The sequence below is a fragment of the Stigmatopora nigra genome, unplaced genomic scaffold, assembly GCF_051989575.1.
Source record: "Stigmatopora nigra isolate UIUO_SnigA unplaced genomic scaffold, RoL_Snig_1.1 HiC_scaffold_26, whole genome shotgun sequence".
In the NCBI taxonomy this organism is placed as follows: Eukaryota; Metazoa; Chordata; class Actinopteri; order Syngnathiformes; family Syngnathidae; genus Stigmatopora; species Stigmatopora nigra.
In genome coordinates, this window is record NW_027551605.1 from 708,693 (window position 1) to 730,105 (window position 21,413).

The 21,413-nt window shown below is 38.4% G+C and overlaps 1 protein-coding gene across 1 annotated transcript; it reads left to right on the forward strand.

The window, feature by feature from the left end:
• The first annotated feature begins 1,269 nt into the window (after positions 1-1,269).
• lin28b (lin-28 homolog B (C. elegans)) lies at positions 1,270-12,684 on the forward strand. The gene is made up of 4 exons (XM_077711520.1): positions 1,270-1,422; positions 1,819-1,985; positions 8,532-8,719; positions 10,347-12,684. Exons 1-4 carry the CDS (start codon positions 1,413-1,415, stop codon positions 10,669-10,671), a joined length of 690 nt encoding a protein of 229 aa, XP_077567646.1. The 5' UTR covers positions 1,270-1,412; the 3' UTR covers positions 10,672-12,684.
• Positions 12,685-21,413: the final 8,729 nt, after the last annotated feature.

A 21,413-nucleotide genomic window follows, 5' to 3' on the forward strand; every position in this document is an offset into this window, starting at 1 on the left:
AGCATTTGGTCATATTGGTTTTTTAGCCTTTCCTTCAAAACACTTTTAACCATAATAGTATAACTAACTTACATTTTCTTCCTTTACATCACATGGAAACAATAACATCTGCCTGATTTATTTTTTATTTCTTATAAGAATACTTTTAGTTGCAAGTTAGATCAAATACATTAAAGTATACTTTGTAGTAACCTATAGAGTAACCCTTTTTTTGCCAGGATTTTTATGTACTTGGGAATATAGTATCCCAATACTTTAGTACTTCAACAAAAAACTGGAATCTATTTGACCCTTAGTAAATTTGCACCAATAGAAAAAACATCTATTGTTTTTTTTAGTTGCTCCATAGATTATACATTTTCATGGCGTGAAGCTGTTTGACATTTTTTTTTTCTTAATCCCGTCATTTTTTTGTTGCGCTGACAGCCATTGTCCCATTCACCCCATTGGATTCATAGGAGAATACTGTAATCTAACAATCAGAGTTCACTACTGTGCATCAGAAATGGGTTTTATTCTTATATTTAATATAACACACAAAATATACTGTTGACATGCAAGTCCTGCATATTAAATAGTAGTGTGTAGAATCTGCATGTTGTATAATTGCTTATAGATTGTGCTTTTTATTTTATGAAAAGACCCTTCAAAAATGTAAATTTAAATACATAATATTAATTCATTTTTGATGAAATTGGCTCTAGGACACAAATCATACAAAAATCTATAATACACATGAATAATTAGTTGCATTTAATGTACTATTTGCATCATGTTACATGTTTATAATTTATGCAAGATGCAAATGTTTTAGTTATTTAAATTTAGTACTTAAAACTTTATCATATTTTTGCTGTCTTTTGCACAATGAAGCAAAAATAAATCATTTGTTGGAGTTTGATGGTATAAATTCAGTCATTTCCCACCACAACATCACCCTTTTAAGAATCTATAATTAAATTCACCCACCTCAACGAATATGTATCTCTAAAACCAAAAAAGGTTGCGAGTTAGATCTTTCTACTAGCAATTGCAATGGGCAAGGTCACATGTTTTGAGGACGTATACACCCACAGCCAGGTCCATAGCCAATCAGAACTCAGAAACTAGGTTGAAGCGGGCGGGTTCTGTCGAGAGAGAGGAAAGGAGAAGTGAGTAAGTGAGCGAGGGGGCGTGGTGGGGGGCTAGGCAGGCTTGAGAGCAGAGGTGCAGCTTGCTTAGGAGGAAAGCGGGGGCTCGAAGCCAAGCCAGAGGGGCGACATGAGACCGAACCCCGGCCGCGCCAAGCGAGCCCCACTGTGGAGCCGGGGCCATCCATGAAGACGTGGGATTCATGGTGACCGCCGCAGTGCTCGCTCGCTTAACAAGCTTCTCGACCGCAACTTGGCCGCAGAGGGTCCTCAGAGGGAAACATGGCTGAAGGTTCCCCCTCTACTTATTTTTTCTCTTTCTTAAACTGATTAAATGGAATGAGTGGGTTGAAATATTCCAAAATGCTCTCTCTTATTACTCTGTTTTGTTTTGTGTTTAAACGTGCTGTTTTTGTGTCCTACTAAGGCAAGTTCACTCTGTGTGTGTGTGTGTGTACACCTGCCTTTTGGATCAGTACCGCCCAGAAGGAGTGGGTTGTTGATCCACAACGTGTACAAACAAAACCAGATAGCAGCTTTTAACAGGCGTTCTAAAGATCCCGTAAAAGAAACATATATAAAATCAGACTAGGAATAGGAATTCCATACTTCTAATGGCAGGGATTCTCACTTGAACATTCTAATTTCAAGTGTTTTAACCACTTTGACGTTACTATTTGTTTCTCAGGAGGGCCCACTAGGACCACCGAGCAGGAGGAGCGGACTCGACCCCCCGTCCGGTCAGGAGAAGGATTCTGCAAATGGTTCAACGTCCGCATGGGCTTTGGATTTATCTCCATGACCAGCAGTGAGGGGACCCCTGTCGACCCCCCTCTGGATGTTTTTGTGCACCAAGTAGGTGGAAGCACACACACACACACTTACACACACACACACACACAAGTGCAAATTGCTGCCTTCAATTGCTTTCTGACCAACGTGCGCTCGGTGCAGCATTTGTTAGAAACTCAGATGTTTTGCATCAGGCTACGTGTGATGTGATCACGCGTTGGAGAAAAAAAAAAAAGGAGACAACACACGCATTATTTCCTTTCCCTGTCGGCCACATGCGTCGAGTTTCCTCCTCCTCCTCCTCCTCCCTCCTGCCTGCAGAGGGAGGAGAAATGTCTCCCACTTGGGCCCTGCTTGGTTCCCACGGGTACTTGAAATTCTTGGAAAATGCTTGAATTTCAATGTTGGGGAGACTATGATCTGAGCCCAGAGTTTTTTTTTAATTATTATAAAAGACTCAGTAGTCTGCTTGTTGGATGTCATACAACATTAATGTTTCTATAAAATCAATAGGGCTTCATTGAATTTGACATCCTCTTGAATTGAAAATGGTACACGTCATTTGTTATGCTTTTTTTTTGATGGAAAAAAAACAATCATTCAGCTCAGAGAATTGGTGAAAGGATGCTTAATGCATCTTAATGGTGCTTGAAACTTGGGAAATTGATTTTTTTCAGTGTGTGGTTACATCACATCTATATACACACTTAATGGGTGATTTTAACTGTTTTATTATTGTTAATGTGTTGGAAAAGCTGCAACATAACAGCCAAAAAAACTGTATGTGGAAGTGTTTGCTATTTGCCAGACACATTTTTGTTTAGTTTTTTTTAGAATATGTTAAGATAATTATTATGAGTTGGTATACAAATGAAAATATGACTTCTTATGGTGATGTGCTCAAATTATACATTTGACAGGTATGGACCATTTTTTTGTAGTTTACTATGTAATGAGCTACAGTCATATGGTAAAAAAGGGAGTAAAAGGGATACAATTACAGATAGCAGATAATTAGAATATTAGAGATAATATTCTTTGTTGTAATTGCAAGTAAAAGAAATGGCATTTAAAAAAATAACTTGTCAGTAAAATAATGTTATTTGTATGAAAATTTAATTCTATTCCATGACACAAGATTCTAGGAAAAAGGTTTTAAATGGGTGAACATTTTGTTCTAGTATTGCAATAAAAATGTATGGATTTTAGAAAAATCTAATTTTATGAAAACAAAAATATAGGTATGTATGTAAATATTTTCTCATATTCACCTCCTTTTTTATTTAGTTATTCTTTACTTTTCCTTCCTCTTATTTTAGTTTTTCTACATTGTCACCACAATTTTTTTCATCATTACACTGACTTTTCGCATGCTTGTTTTTTTCAGTGCAGCCCTTTTTCTAGAAAGATGTGGAAAAAGCTCCAAATTGATTGTGAAAATGCATGACATTTTAGAAAGGCATATGCTCATGATTGATTGGCATCCATTCAACTTCTACAACAGCACCTTGTCACGCTTCTCACCCATAGCATGTTTTTTTGTTCAAGTGCACATATGGTGTTCATCCTACTGCTCTCATCCTCCATTTATTTCCATTTATTTTTGCAGCCAATCTTACGACATCCTATTACCTCGGTTAAATTGCCCCTTTTATAGCCTTGTTTTTTAAGTGGAAATTGGAAAGCCAAAAGATGCTGAGCTAAGTTTCACCATTTACTTTTAATTCCCTTAACTTTTTATTTTATTTTTATTCCTGAAATCCCACCAAAAATCATCCCACCACACTCATGTTCCAATCAATATTATTCACATTGAGATTGCATGACTTTACTAGTTATATACTTGTTTTATACATGTGTATTCGAACTCAACATCTACGTGAACTTTGGCTGTACTTTGTGTGGGACGGCCATCTGCCTCGACCCCCCCTTACCCTATACATTCATGGTAATGCACCCCCCAGCACACACACACTTTCACGCCGTTGTCCTCTTAATGAACCGTGTGTCTAAAAATAGAAAGTGGACCCAGTGAGAGTTGCATGTCATTTGCGTTAATATATGCGATCTGCTTGATTTGCTTGCGTTGGAAAAAACGGTTTCCTTTTCCATTGCTGATTTATGAGTGTTTACACTAACTGTAGGTTTTTGGTTTTCAGGAATTTGCAATGTGTTATGGAGAAAGATGTTATTAAAATGAATATGTATTTTTGTGGAGGGATCATTAATTCCATTTGATTTTTAATACAGCGCTATAATTATGAAGTGATAAATATTGTAAACAAGGAACGTCATTCCACACATTTGCAGTAGTTCATTTATTTTTTAACAGTTTTTAGGCCTGTGTTGGCAAGTCTAAATGAATATGAAAATACGAGGCACGGATTAAAAAAAAGTATAATTTTGTGAGCATTTGTGTGCTATATTCTAGGGGTTCAATTCATTTAAAAAACAAACGGAATAGGTCACATCAAATGTTGCTTTCCAAAATAGAAGATAACATTGAGTAAAGAACTTATCAAAAATTCACAGTTAATGTTTTCATAATTATTAATTCTCTTTGTGTCTTTTTACATTTTTTTGGCTGTTTTATCTACATTCATATATATTTTGTTTGTTATTATTAGCAGACATGTATTATATATAACAGCTTCTACAGTGAGATGCTTAGTAATTGTTGAGTTGAGTATTGCTAATAGGGATGTGTGGGAAAAAGAAGCAAGGAAGAAAAGGTGTGTGTGCGTGTGTGTTTTGAGTCAGGAGAGGTTTCTTCATCAAGGTTCTTATATCTCTTCACTTCCCTTTAGGTGCATGTGTGTGTTTGAGCTCCCGTTGGGACATGAAGGGGGTGTCTGCTCTCCCTGGGAATTCTTTAGGGGGGGAAAAAAGACAGGAGGGTTGGCTGGGGTAAAGGGCTGGTTGAGATGAGGAAGTGTAGGGGGGCGCTTTGCCCTTAGTCGCTATATAATCAGTTTAAAATGTTCAACAGTGTGCGGGCCGCTCCTGCTCGAGCCTGCAGACTTTGTTCCGTTCGTCGCGCCTGCATGAGCACGCACGCTGACTCGGAACCAGGACGGGAACCGTTACGAGCCGTATCGGGGTTTTGAGCGTGCACGCAACTGTGTGTGTGCCACCGAAAAGGAGTAGAGTGTGTTTTGTGCACTGAGGTTAAAGTGGGCCCCTAGTGAGATTAACCTCTGGTCCATGTCATCGTTCGGCATGCAGGCCCCGCCCCCTTTCTGCTTCTAGATAGCCAGTGTCAGGCTTTGTCTCTTTGCTATATCACCCAGGGCCACGCCGCCCCTCTTCTTTGATGGGGAAAAAAAGGGCAAAGAAGAAGAAAAAGTGGGTCACGTGACGTCCTTTTGAGAGCACGGGGTGATAGGGAATCGGAGGTAGAAGTAGTAAGAGAGATTTTTTTTTTTTGGATGGGACTGTTATGAAGTTATCATGGTAGATATGCTTGTTTAAGCAGTGTCATGTGGATGTGAGTGTATAATTTCTATATTTTATTAATTCTAAATAATATTGGTCAGTGCAGGGTACTAAATGATCAATTAAATTCCCTTTAAATGTATTTGTATATACAGTATAGTTTGTATAGGTTAAGTATAGGTTTGTAAACGGGCTAGAGTATAACCAATGAAGTACTTGGTTGAATTGTATTGTAATAACAAAAATACTGCAATACTGCAAAAAATGGGTTGTTACAGCTTTTCTTTGCATAAATAAATATACATTTTCTACTAGTGCTATACCGTTGCAACCTTACAATCCAACCTTACTGGCAGGTGCTGTTAATTTGAGGCAGTGGAACATGAAGGCTTGGAAGTGTTGGGTAGGGGGTTGGTCCGAGTTCAAAGGTCATGGACACAAATGACAATATGCTGAGGCTTCTCAGGGTGGCTTTGTTGGTGGTTTTTCTAACGTCTGTGTGTGTGTGTGTGCTAAGTTCCCTTTCTCCTCTTTGCGTCATACATCTGCTTAGAGTGAAAAGTTATAAAACGTCAACCCCCAGTTCTACAAGTCAGGCATTGCTGCTATATGCAATTCAAAGTATCCCATAATTAGCCATGCCATAGCCTGTGGTCGCCATGGAAGGAGAGTGGTGGGGGCGTTGGGGGGAAATGGCGGTCATCTCCGCTTCTCCATCATTCCCTCACCTTACCGCTTCCTGTATTGATTGTCGGCTCTAGTGATGACGAGGACCAGGCTGGTGAAAAGGAAGGCTATTTCTAGGCAGCATGTATTGATTGTTACATGCTCCTTCCCACACACACACATGTACACATACAGGTCAAAACAGTGTATTTATTTTAGAATACGACAATGTACTGCAGGTATTCATAGCGTTGTTTTTTTCCCTCACTTATTTGGTCTTGGTTATCGAGGTTAGGCTTAGAGGCTTCTACCTCTGACCTCATGATCAAATGGAGGTTTTGTCCCCCAGGCTTAAGCACCCCCATCCCCCGCACTCTTACTACTACCGATCAGAAGTTGTTCCTCCACTGGAGCTGAACAGAATGCATTGGAGGTGTTTCATGACTGCCCTCCTCCACACTCCCTCATTCCTTCCTCCCCTACTGCTCCCGGGGCCACTCCTTCTTCCCTCCCTTTTTCCTTGCTCTGTCTTTCTCTTACTTCTTGTGCCCTTGCATGACCCCTGTACGTAAACTTCCAGAGGAGGTCAGGATACCCGCCAGGTCATTCCTTCTGGGGGACTGGGATCAGATTACAGGGTGGAATAAGTGAGGTCTTATTTAACAATTGTAGATTCCCTTCTCACTGTCCAACACAGGGCTACTAAAGAAGGCTGAGTGCATGCTATCTGCATTGATTTCTACCTTTAATGGATAAATTATCTTCTTATATAGATTAGATCAATTTTGATTAGATTTTTCCGCACAAAAATACAGTCCATTATGGCTAAAGACAAATTAATAGCATTTCAAGGTGGTGTTTATGGATGTATAGATTTAAAATACTCATATTAAGATGAGCCATAGCTACATTATAGAACGGAACAAGTTCCATACAATCAGGAAGACGAGATACCTCGCTTCCTGTATGGTGGCGCTGATGCATGTGTGCATCGCTGTAGAACAAAAGGGCTTGTGTGGGAAGTAGCTTGTGGTTTGGGGTGGGGGTTGTTGTTTTATGGGTGTTGCAGGGCAAACTACTCAACTCTGACCTGCAAAAATGAGCAACAATTATTAGTCGTCAATTAGTCAAAAGACTATATAAGCGTAAAGGGTGCTCATGCATGTGGAGCAACCATCAGTCAGTGGTGGTCAGGGTAGGTGGAACTTCCTCTGTGGTTGGGGTATTTCACAATTATAGCCTCGGTCACCAAACTGAACTAAATGTATTGTTATTCTTGACGGGAAGTGAGTTCGTTGTATGCAGTCTTCGCGCTCACTCATCAGTCTTTCATGCTTAGCCCTTTTCTTGTAAATCCAATGTGTGAAGAGTCCAAATGAATTAGTCCACTCCATTATTGATAATTCTTGGCTTAGCACTTATCCTCAAATCATAGGAAGAATTACAACAACTCAAATAGAGATTAAATGTATAAATGTTAATTGGGCTGTTCTTATATCAGTAATTTGTACAACTTTTTGAGGGTTGAACTTTTGATATGTTTTGATTATAATTTGAGGCGTACCTTAATAATTTTCTATGATATGGATTTTAATGAGCAATTCAATTAAAATAAAATTCCCAAATACACACAATTACAGATGATGAAAGATTATCTTTCATTTCAGATTAAAAGGCATTACAGCGGATTAGGTATGTCACCTTTTAGCATTCATTAAAACACATAACTATTAAGTAAGCCTTATAATAGAGGTTCTATTTTTTGTATCCTTCACCGGTGAGTCCATATGCGAACAGGCAGCATCTCGAGGACCCTTCACTTTATAGATGGCATACTGTCGTCATAGTAACGTCCATAGTGAAGAAACACCGCTGAGCATATTTTCTGTCTTTACATTTCATTCCACCTGCCCCCTAAGTACGTGTTCTACTCTCTCGACCTCACACACACACACACACACACACACACACACACACACACGTGCTCACAGCAGGCGCTTGCGGAGAGGCATCGGTCGCGTGTTCTCCACCGTTTTGCGTGTCGGCGTGGGCGCATGTTTACCTACGACACGGGCTCGTGAAGGTCACAGATCCAGGGCCCCTTTATCATCCGCCTGTTGTATGCCATCAAGAAGACATAATAATTGTTCAGCGGTTCAGCGGCAATTAAATTAGCTGCGGTGATCACGCAGATAGAATGGATGATGTATTTAACATACGTAGGCGCATTATTAAATGGCTGCAACATCCTTCTTCTGCTCCCAATGGGTGGAGGGATAGGAAGCAGTGTCTGTACTAATATCACATATACATTATGCTACAAGTTGCCAATCCATGTAGAATTACGGCATGGTGTCATAGTTACAGTAGTGGGTATTTTTTTTAAATAATTACTGGAAGGAATGCATTTTAAATGTGTATTGGAAGATAAGAGAATTTATGCTAAATGAATTATTGCAAGAAGCATCTTACATTAACACTAAAATGCTCTTTTGTTTCATCTATCAGAGTAAACTGGTGATGGAGGGCTTCCGAAGCTTAAAGGAAGGGGTGCCGGTGGAGTTCATGTACAAAAAGTCCTGCAAAGGCCTCGAGTCCTTGCGGGTGACAGGACCGGGTGGGGGTCCGTGCGCTGGCAGTGAGAGGAGGCCCAAAGGGAAGGTGCCACTCCAAAAGCGCAAACCAAAGGGAGATCGGTAAGTTTCATTCAATTGCATGTCTATGTGTGGATTTAGTTTTTGGAAATTAATATTGGGACACTGATGAGTTCACCTAAAGAAAGGAACATAGCAATATATTTTAACAGAATTATAATACAATTTTCCCAATTATTTTTTCAAATATGTTTGATAAGGGGCAGATTTTACCACCAAGACATCCAAGCATTTATTTAGCTTAACTTCCCTGTTCTCACTAAGTTGATGTCATGTCAATTTCAAAATGACAAATTGAAAAAGGTGCGTCCATAGGTTCATATTGCAAAGTCAATAAGTTCATATTGCGAAGTCTATAGGTTCATATTGCATACATTATCAACATGCAGCACCTGACTGTTGCCATGGTTATAATGATGGAATGGAACATCTTACCCTGACACGGCTGCTTCTTTAAGATCAATTTTTACCCTGTTAAGGTTGGGGGGCACTCAGAGTGATTTGCATCCCAATGCAGGACGGCACAATCAATGACATAAATCTAAATATGGGTCTCCTCGAGAGATCCTCTGAATTTGCGGGTTGGTTTCTTTCAGCCCTGGTAGTGGTTCTGACATAATGTATATATATAAATAGCATGCACATGGATAATTCATGCCCAATGCGACAAAAGTAGCATCACATCTTGTTCTGTGGGGAAAAACATGGTAAAACATCTTCTCAAAACCAGGGAGATCTGTCCAAAAGAAGGTCGTTTTACACAGTTGAATAATTCAGCCTTTTTTGGGACAAGGGATCCATTGTCAGTGGTCTAGTGTCCGTACCCCAGGTGAAGTCACATTGAGGACAGTGGGTGACCTCATCATGGTCTTCTTTGTCAAAGAAAAGCAGCAACTCTGATTATTGGATCACAAAGACGTCATGTTTTATATCGTGTCTCCACCAGGACCAAAAGGAACACAAGCATATCTATTTAGAGGAACTCTCAAGAAGTTCCATATGGAAACATATCAATGGGGTGTCTTTTATGTTTTATTATCTGAAAATAAAAGGACAATAGGCCAGGTTGGAGTTTGCAAGCCATCCGTTCACTTGTGTGGGTTTTCTCCGAGGCACTTCTGCTTCCTCCCACATTTCCACTACAAATACATAATATTTTTTGAAGTCTAAACTTCCCATAGGTGTGAACAGGAGTTCAAAAGGTGGTTCTAATGTGAATTGCTATTGGCTGGCGACCTGCCCAGTCTGTATCTCGCTCAATATTAGATAGGCCCCATTTTAGCTGCAGTTGACAAGCCCTATAGAAAATATATGTACATATGGAGGCTTAAAAGTCTTTAAAAAATCCTGTTGAGAAAATTATACTCCTAAAGGGAGCAGTTTGTTGCTGTTTTTTTACATCCAATATAAAATAAGTGATGCCTCTCAACCATATTTATGTCATACTGCCATCGAGTGGGGAATTGCAGTTGCTGCAGCTGCACATTATGATATCCAAATATATTAAATTTTACATTTGAAACTGCCTATATCACAATGACAACAAAAATAAGCATGCAGGGTCTTAGAAATGTTAGGACTTTAAATCCAATACAAATTCCCTTGCATATAATATTTCATTTTTACAGTATAAATACTTAATTTCACCATCGTGCATTTTCACCCTCAGCTGTTATAACTGTGGAGGCCTGGACCACCACGCTAAGGAGTGCAGCTTGCCCCCCCAACCAAAGAAATGCCACTTCTGTCAGAGCATCTCCCACATGGTGGCCCAATGCCCCCACAAGGCCACGGCGTCCTCGGCGGGGTCTCAGGACCAATACGCGTCTACCTCGGCCTATAGCCCGGGGTCATCGGCATACCTGGGCCACCCGGAGGAAGAAGAGCTATATGGCGCTTCTTCCCTGGGGGGTTCATCCTCATCCCCGGATGAGCCCCACCAGAGTCACCAGAGTCACCACGGCCCCCGGACCCAGAGGTGGAGGAAATACTAAAACTACGTGGGGTCTCCTCGCTTCATCTACCTCACACACCTGTGACAAAATGGGACGTTTCCATCTCCTCGACTTTTTATGGGTAGTATTTTCTTTTATTTCATTGTCTAACCATGCGGCGATGGCGACCATCACGTGTACAGTCGCTCGTGCGTGCTTTGCAGCAATGTGGCGGCGCCATAGCAACCGCCATGGGATGCCGACTGAGCTTTCATTGAATGAGCGCAGCTATGGAGGAATCAGGTATGGATCATAGTTTGAATTCCTATACTTCTGTGTTATTATTATCATTATTTTTTTTAATCATACTTTCTTCACAAATGTAATCGTACCCAATTACTCTTTTTTTTACGTTTTAAGAAGGCTTATAATGGATGTTTAAGTCACAACTCTAAAGCTATAATCCACAACTCTAAGACTGTTAAAAGCTGTCTTTAATAACACTGAAAGGATTTCAGAAGGAAGTATTATGACAAAAACAATGGCTGTATAAAAAGCACATTTTTTATTTGTATTTTTAACCAACCGTAATTTTTTCCTACACAGGCTACAACATTGCGTATGTACACTTGCACAATATAACAAGATGCAGTACAATTATAATGTTAATTTAGTTTTTTGTAGGCCAGCATTTGTGTGCGTACTTAATTGAAGAATTTTAACTAAAATTTCACTTTTCCACGCCATCAATTGGTGCAAACGACTTTAAAGTGACAAATTAAAAGCACATTACATACAATAATATGAAAATAATACCACTATGAACAATCATAATTTCTTTAAATACACAGTGTTCATACTGTTGATATTTTAGCAATTTTATTCAATTGTGCAAGTGTACCGCTATTGTTTAAATAGAAGAAAAAAAGTACAATGCAGAACAACCTTTACCAGCTTGCAAATGTCAACACAATTAACCATTTATTAATTTCATTAGATTTATTTAGACATCACATTACTTAATTAGCATAGACTCAAGCGTGATAAATCAGTAGAGTTAAGATAACCGAAATGGCTTGAAAATCATTAATATATATAAATGTAAAGTCTGGAATATATGGATATAAAAAGAGTCTATTAAGGAATGCAAATTTTATAAGGATGTAATTTAGGTTATAGCTCTGGGTGTATATGATAGGATATTTATGTTTTAAAAAAAGATAACAAATTAAGCAAGGTTATTTTGGTCATTTTCTGAAGCAATTTTTGCTTTAAAAAAACTTTCACATCACATATACATACAAATATGGAGGACATAAGCAGCCCATTTGTGATTGGCTGACACTTTGGGAGAATTTCTGACCTCACAGCTCTTCTCTGACCATATTGAATGTGAAATATGTGTACTATATGTACATTTGACTCCCTTTCAAGTCTGCTTTTGGAGTTATATCATAATGTTTTGACAGATCAAATTACTTTTGGCGTGTGCTTTTATGGTTGTTTTTTTCTAACCAATTTTTAAAACTACTTTGGAGTTATGTATTTCCTCAAATAGTGTAAATAGACACCATGCCCTAATTAATCGCAGGGTATCCCATCATTTAAATGTATTTAAATTGCCTCCCCATAAATTGAGATCTCATTTACTTATTATGAGGTAAAAAAATGTAAGTTCTACTGAACAAAGTCACATATTTTATCATTAAAAAAATCTCAGGGGACACCACAAACTAAAATATCATACATGGATTAATATACAGTATATGTTAGTAATGATTGTATTATATTAGATACACAGGTAGAAGAGTTATTATAGTAAGTTATACAGGCCTTATGAGAAAATGTGTTCTAACTAAGCTTGTTTATATATTAACATTTAAATTAGATGCAACACTAAGGGGAAAAAACATTACTATATGGGGAAATACATAATTTTCATCCCAAATATTATTTTTTTTGTCATAGAACAAATTTTCACTTGACATTATTGTTTAAGATGAGTGTTTTTATCTTTTATTTTGGAATGTATGCGTCTCTTACCACCATTGAATGACCAAATCTCACAAAAAAAACAGCTCACAATCATATTGGAAAACAACTATCCTATTTTATTATTTTTTTAAACACTTTCTTAAGCAGTGTTCTTCTCTCAGGATGATGACATGTTCTCAGGGAATTAACACCAAAAAAAAAACACTTTTTGGAGGTCATCCATTCAACAAATAGGAGAGATATATACAACCAGTTTATGTACTAATATATATTATCTACCTCTTGAGTTGGACATTTCTTTATTTTTGTCTTTTCTTTTCCCTGACCTGTTAGTTTCTATTGTATCGTGGCAGCCGAGGTTGGATTGCCACAAAACTCCCAAGGTCTTCCTTCCTTATTTTTATATTTGTTTGGTTTAGTTTACAGCAAAATACCTACCTCACATCTTCCAATTTTTATTTTCTCGCAACAATTTTCTGTCATCTCACATCTACCTCCTCTCCACAGTAGCTGGCTTTGACGCAGTGTCAAAAAGCCTTTTGGGAAATACACTTTTTGGTCTCATCCCATTTTGAGATGATGCCGTTTTATCAGAATTATATTGTATATATCTCAGGCTAGTGGCCAGCATAGAAAACTGAGGATGGCTTTCAATCACAAATTGGACATCAAACATGAGCCGTGAAAGCGCGCCCAAATAAAACTGCTTTTATAGGTATTGTTAATGTTTTTATTTGATGTTTTATTTGATTTCAATCAATGTAACTACTGACTGATTGCCACGTTAATGTCTTAAGCACAGTCCAGATAATGCATGGGAATATTGATTGCATTATACTTTCATTGTACTTGTAAATTTTCCTTCCAAAGTGCTATGCGCTTTTTTTGCGTGGTACTAATCAACAAGGACGTGGTCAGAATCAATGAAAATGAATCAGTCAATGAATGTACTTTTTTGTGGAGGTGATAACATCGTGTTGTGACATGTTTGGTTTTTATGTGCAGCGAAGTGGAGAAACACTTTTTTTTTTTGGTTTAAAGTAAGCAATAGTCCTTACTGGTCCATCAATACTTCCGCAGACCTCCCAATTCATAATAATTTATATTTTAGCATAAAAAAATCGGAATCCTTACAAATGGGTACTTGATAAAATAAGTCAACTAAAAAAAATTATTGAAAACTACACAAAATTCCAGTTTTCCATACTGTTTTTGTCCTTAAAATTAGTTCAAAACATTGACTTTCTCCTCTTATACAACTACAATTTTTATTCTTAATGCTGTTGGAGATACATGTATTACTTATGTTTTATTATTAATAATTCAAGAACATTTAAGAACCCCTATTGTGGACAAATGTAATATTTGGGGATGAGTATTCTCAGTGTCAATCATTCCAACAAATCAATCAAATTTCTTAAACAACTTTTGTGATGTCCAAATTTAGATTATTAAAACCATAGTTTTTGGTTACCTAATCTTAGCACAACTTTATATGTCATCTTAACGTTATAACTGTTGTTTTATATTCATGACAATATAAAAAAATGAATAGGGATTTTTACCTTCTAATATTTGCGGACAATGTACTGAACATAGTTTATTTCTCACTCAATAGCCTTATGTGTATTAATTTTGCAAGTACTCACCTTCAAATACCTCAACTCTGCTTTTACCTTTACAAAGAAGAATGCATTGTACGTGCAAAGTTGTTTTTTCATAGTCAAGGCCTAAATACGTACCTTTATATATGTACTACTTGCTCATAATCAGTGATGACTGCATATTTGTTAATTCTTTAATGTGACAATGTTGCCTGTTGGAGTCATGTGCACACTGTCTTTGGAAGACACATACGCTCTGATTAAGTGAGGAAATATTTTTCTTTAAGTGCAGCTCACTTCTTATTTTAACATTTAATAGAAGTGTACATCCTTTCTTGATTTCTGTAAATCTTGGATTTTTAAATATGTTCTAAATGTTTCATTATCTCGGAAAATCTGTTATTTTGTCATTAAAGTATATATAATTTCATAGAACTAAAGAGATTACCTTTTTTTTAAAAATACCTCAAGTGTTGAGTTAATTATTAATGAAAAACAACTTCCTCAAACACTATTGCTTTATGAATTATTACAATCCAAAAGCAGAAGTTGCATGACGATAGTCAACAGTAACTGTCATACATGTCATTCAGTCAATATTAAAACATGCCCTTTTTTATTTAGTTCACTGCAAATCTGCCAATTAATGTAATTTTTTTATATTTTGCACAAAAAAATAAAACTAGCATATATATTCATCATCTCCAAAATCCATTTTCATCCCTTTTCATCAGTACTGACCTCATTTTTTCATTGTCAATGATAAATAGTCCCCTTAAGAAACAAATATTTGAACACAATGCTTCAATACATAGAGACACAGAATCAATCAAAAAAATAAATCTATTAGGGGAAAGTATTGAGTCACTTGAAGGTATTTTTTTTCATTTGGCATAATACTGCTGCCAGGTGGCCAAGTTGGGACACCCGAAAGCGTAGCACTGAAGTAATAGTGATGCAAAATCTGATTCCCAGTATAACCTATTCACAAACTTTCCACAGGAGGGCAGCCTTTCGCCACATCCTCTCATCCCTTATGTCTGGAAAGGATGAGGAGTAATCACACTCTACTCACACAATCCTTTTCCTTTCTGGTTTCACATTCCCCATGGCAATTTATAACATCATTTCTAATCACTTTCCCACTCCAGTCTTCCATTTAACCATCTCTGTATGTAAAGTTCTCTTTGTTCCCCATGTACAGCTTTTTTCCCCTTCTTTTTTTTACACTGATAAAAGCATCAGTCGTCCAACCGTCAAGGTCAGATGCAAACACAGACAAGTGTGTGCTTGTTGTTTTTGTACCGCTCTGTGCATAGCGTCCTATCTCTCATTTCTAAACTGCACGTTGACCTTTGTTGTGCCGCCTGCGGGCTGTATACTGTAACCTTTTCTGCAGAAGAATTGAGAATACAAGGCGAAACATAGATGCGCTTTTTTGCAGGACACACACCGGTGCACAAACGCCCACGAGAAAAAGCGAGGGAGAAAAAAAAGAGAGTGAAACGCACGTAAACATGCAGATGGCTGCCTCTCCATCAAAGAGCCACCCTGGTTTGCAGGACTATTCCATCCAATATAGCATCTGAATTATTCATCTCTCATTAAAATGCACTAGGAGTAATGACAGCCAAGAGTCTGTTTTTTGGGGGGGCCTGTTCTTTCTCTAAAACAGAGGTCATTATGAGTCATTTTGTAGTCAATGTGCTGTGATCAAGTATACCCCTGAGTAAGACAAAAAAAGAGAGTCCATTTAGTCTTGATGCATTTTGGACGTTCATGTTTTTTAGGTAGATCAAACGTTACATCCTTTCCTGCCCAATTGGATAGCCCCAGAAAATGGGGGAGAAAATGACTTAGATGAAAGAAAAAATGGCCTGATGGAGTTGCGATGAGCGACAGGGGGGGGGGGGGGGGGGGAACTCAAAGGAACACTTGAGTAGAGAGTCTGGGGGGTGTAGTTGAGTGCTGTTTGACAGAAGCCAGCACAGCAGTCACTCAACATGTGTGAGGTGGAGGTAGTACACGTGAAAATGAAAAAAAAAAAAACGCAGTACAGGTATCGTCTTGAGAAGACTCACATATAAGGTACTTTTTTTGTATGTAACTATTTGCTTTATATGAGTACAAAACAGCATAGATGACAATATGATCATTTTGTAAAGTGTCATGTTTTGTTGGAGTTTGTGTGTGCTGAAAGAGTGAATGTTTTGGCCTCTTGTGTCCCTCCTGGTTTCCCTTTCTTCTCCTGGCCAGCTCTATTTTGTGAATTTCCGAGTATTTAAACGCAAGTAAGTGACCCCCCAAAGTGCCAAGACGCCCAAAGTTTTTCTACTAAATCCTAACATGATTTTAGACAGTCAGATGGGGTCTTTGGGCTTATACAGGGGAGAATATTTATGTTGAATTGCCTGGAACTGTTAGTAACAAAAGTCAAGGTGATGATGGCATCACCTGGACCAGACAAAAGAATGTGACAGGCTGATATGGATGTCTAAAGACCACCTGCAAGGGGGATAACAAGACCACCCAAGATGATTGATTCACACAGTCAGGCATTTGAGAAGCCACATCTTTAGAGTTTAGACATCTTTAGCTTAGTAGAAAACAGTTCTGATATTTTCCCTGTGATTTTGACTTTGCAGTAGTATGGCATTTTTAAAAAGTAACATGATGTGTCATCAGGTATTTTTTAAAACGTCATTACTATGGCATGTAAAAAATACTACCTGAGGGAAAAACAACATGAGCAAACCTATGAAAATTGCAGCCTGAGATGTAAAGTTTGACATTAATAATAATTCCAACAGACAGCCAGTGAATATTTTTGCTGTAAATGAAACGCGCATTTGCTAAGTGCATAGAGACCTAACCTAGTCCTTTTGGAGGTTACTTATCATCAATTGTTAAATATACATATATTTTTAATTATTTAGTATTTTACTATAAATATAAAATTCAACTTTTATGTCTTTGAGGGCCAATAATGGCATAGTGCTCTCACTTTATAACCCAGGCAAAGTTATAAATAAAGAGTTTTGCTCTGATTAATATGCCAGAACGGATTTTATCTAGGCTCCATATGTGTTTCTTATTCACAAGCTTCTTCTGTGATAATGAAACTATCACAGTATCCCTCCTTTTTCTGTCTTTATGTGGGAAGTGGGAGGTAGGTGGCAATATTATAGCAGGCAAAGACTCGTGGGGCAAAAATGACACCTGCAGAAGGAGGCAGAATTTCTTTCAAGAGTCTCTTTTCGACCATAGATCAGCACAGGGGGGGTTTATGGAAGGGAATGTACATTACCTTCAGACAAATTATGTACAATATAAATGAAGCATTTTATTAAAAGAGACTGGGGGTGCTATTTTTGTCCCTCATGACAAGAAAGCAAATATTGATACAAGGAAGCATTTTGTCACTAAATTTAAATGATTTAAAGTAAGATCTAAAATATGAACACTATTGTTGTTATGTTGTGTTGGAATTTGTTTGTCTGTGGGATTATTGTTGTTTTTGCCTCTTTTGTTCCTCTAGGCTTCCCTTACCTTGTGTGTACAGCTGCATTTATTTTCTAATCAGCCCATTTGTTTGTGTATTGAAATCCTTAAGTCCTAAGTTTCAATGGCTTTTTTTTTGTTAATTCTGATTAAAGCCTTTATTTTTGTGCATCCCTGCATTTTTGAGTTCCACTCCACGCTGCACCTGAGGATGGATCATAACAATTTTGTACAGTAAGACATTTTTGTAAAGTTATTATGTTACTTAATGCAACCCAAGGGAATATTTGCAATAAAAAGGCTCAAATGGATCAATCAGCTTGATCGGAAAAACTGTCAATTCATTCATTTATTAATTTTGTCAACTTAGGTTAAAGACATACCGGCCCACCTGATGAAACTACGGTGCATCCCACCACAAAACATGAGTTTGACACCCCTGCTCCAAATAAAGTAAGGCTTTTCCCCCCCACACTCACCACACCAACATGATTATTGTGAGGCTTTGAAAATGGTAAGCTTGTTTTATGTTGTACTGTATGTATTTATGTGTGGAAGTAACAATGTTGCTTTTGTTGGTGTGTGGGTTGCTATAGACACCCTCCACTACTGGAGGAAACAGTCCCCCCCACAGGCACACATGTTTGTGCACAATGGGGAACTGCAAATGCTCAAGGCGCTCTTAAGCCAGTTAGGCAAGTCGGGGGCGGCCTAACACACGTTGCCATGTTGTCCTACACGCACAAAATCCTCCATTTTCAATCATCTAACACACTGGTGTTAAAGTGCTGGCCTGCGAGCCAAATCTGGCCCACTGCATCATTTTGTGTGGCCCGAAAATGTATTCCAGTTGATGGAGGCCAGATTGAGGGCCAGCCAATTGAAGGGCAAAAATAAATGGACAATTATACACACTTACATCCATATGTAGTGGCAATTTAGAGTGATCAACTAGCCAACTATGCATGTTTTTGGAACGGGGGGGGGGGGGGGGGGGCGGCACTGGTGCATCCAGAGGAAACTCACACAGGCCCAGGGAAGTACATTGCAAACTTGGACCAACCTGGATTTGAACCCGGTACCCTAGAGCTGTGAGGCAGACACACTAACCACTGTTCCACTGTGTTTTCCTATGTAGGAAGTAAATATGCACTTATAATAACTAACAAATGATTATAGTTACTTGATGAGATGAATAATTGCTTTGAAACATCAGCTTTTTAATAGCATCTCCTTATTTTTTTCTCAATTAACCATTTTCCATTATTCATTTCTTCAATTATGCAGTTAAATGAGCATGAAATCCTTCTCCCATTTCCCCCACGTCAGGTGCTTTTTGTCCGACACACACTGCGTGTATACGCATGGCTCCCAAAGCAAAGTCACAGCCCGAAAGCCATTTTTAGCGTGGCGCATATTAATTGCCCGATGAACACGATGTTATCCAAGGCTAGTGTTCCGGGTAGCACTTAGGAAAAGGAGGAAGAGGACTTAATATGATGGAAATAAGTGTGACATACTTAACGATCGTCTGTGGGCGCGCTAACGCCCGCTTTGACCTTCCGTGTCAATCTGGAGGGCAGCCATTGGCCGCCATTACTGTAGTGGCTGCACAGCTGCGAGCGGCTCTCATCATGACTCGCACGCTAAATAAAAAAAATAAAAAAAGGAAAAACTCATCGCGGAGAGGCGGAGGTGTCTCGCCGCCTGCGGGTGCCAAATAACAATAAACAATAAAAGAAACTGCAGGAGTGGATGGAGCATTTCGGGCCTGACTGTCATTTGTCGTTAGTACGAAAGCCAAATAGTGTTGCTCATCTGGATTCGTGCAATCTTGATGGGATGTTTCAATAGTGATGCCAGGGAAATGCTAAATTGAACTCCTAATGCGTGTGTGGTGCATACATAGTAGCTTCAAAATGTGTTTTGCCACTATGTGAAAGCAATTTTCCCAGTCTCATCCCTTTTTCACTCATTAAAATTAATAAAATTCGCTTTGTTTAGAATGTTAACTTCTCTCTGGCAACAGATGCAATGCGTACACATTGGTTTGAGTTTTGAAAATATACACATTTAAATGCTCTGGTGTTGATAGGACATCAAATATATTAATTGAATTGGAAATTTTGGTAGGCTGGCGCCTTGGATTTGGGTGGTTAGTGTGTTGGCCTCACAGCTCTGAGGTTCTGGGTTCAAATCCTGGTCATGCACTTCTGTGTGGAATTTGCACGCCCATATTCCTTAAATGGGTATGCTAGGCTGATTGGACACTGAGTGAGTTGTCAGTCTGCTTTTGCCCTGTGATTGGCTGATGACTCTGGCTTGGAGTCAACTGGGATAGGTTCCAGCACCCCCTGCAACCCTAATGATGGTAAAGCAGTTCAGAAAATGAGATGAGAAGATTAATACTATGCCATATCTTACAGTTTTTGAATCATGTCTCTATCTTTGCTGTATTTTGCGGCCCTGTTTGACATTCAATTCTCGTATTAGTGTTGCCCGTTTTAATCCATGTGTTACCTCATGGCAATTTGCAGCATCGGACTTAATAGGTGCACAGCACATAACAAGCATCACTGGGTAAACACCAGTTTCAGCATCATGTTTGTCCCCCTCTCGCTTCTTTCAGAGGCAAGATATTGTCATGTGTGTGAGGTATGTAGTGTGTTTGTGCACATCCATAGAAGTGATTAGGTGAATAGTGTTGGATGGAAGGGGTGTGCGTATGTGTGTGTAGGTGTGTGAGAAGGAGAAACATAGTGCTTGTCATGTTACAGCATGGCACATAAACCACTTAGTGGGTTCTTTTGTGGGGGAGGATTGCGGTGTGCTGAAACATGGACACATTTTGCAAAGCAAGTGATTAATATTGAAGCCTTTTTTGGGGGTCACCCTTGAAAATCCACACATTTTAAAATATTTTAAATGTGTATTCAATTATAGCATAAATTAAGAGTTGCTTTGAATATGTGTACATACACTGTGCTGTTTTGATTGTATTTTTTGTTCTCATATTGATCTACATTTTTTTTCTTAGGAAATATTTGGCCCAGTGGAGTGAGTGGTTAGTGTGATGGCCTCGCAATGCTTGGGTCATGGGTTCAAATCCTGGTTATGTCCACATGTGTGGAGTTTGCATGTTCCGCATGACCAAAATAAGGAAGAAATAGTTCAGACAATAAGGTGAGAGCTTGAAACATTATTCAAAGTTTAATGCCTCTTACATTTTCTGGTACACTGTACGTCCCAGTTACTGATTTTACAATGAGACATGTCAGTAAACAAATGTTTTAGTCCGTGTTTTAAAAAAGAACACCATTTGAACATATGCAATGCAATATTGAGAACAAAGGAATCGTTTCAAGAACTAGGTCAGAAGAACTCTTGCCTCACCATTGAACAAGAATTCCTGAATATCTACAGCTTCTTTGAGAATGTGACTAATAGAGAGCTGAAATGACTCAAGATTCTAAGACAAGCTTTTTTTAAAAAACGGAAAGAGAACACGGATGTAAACTGTTAGTGGTTCCCCATAAGGTCTAGAATATTGATTGAAAATCAATATGTTTCTTTAGATGCAAGAGATTTAATCACTCATTCTGACTTTTAACGTCAGTGTCCTCTGTCATCTTGTGTTGGCTTCCAAAATCAATAGGCATTGACATTGAGAAATAATCATAGAAAGGTTGAAGAAGATTGTAT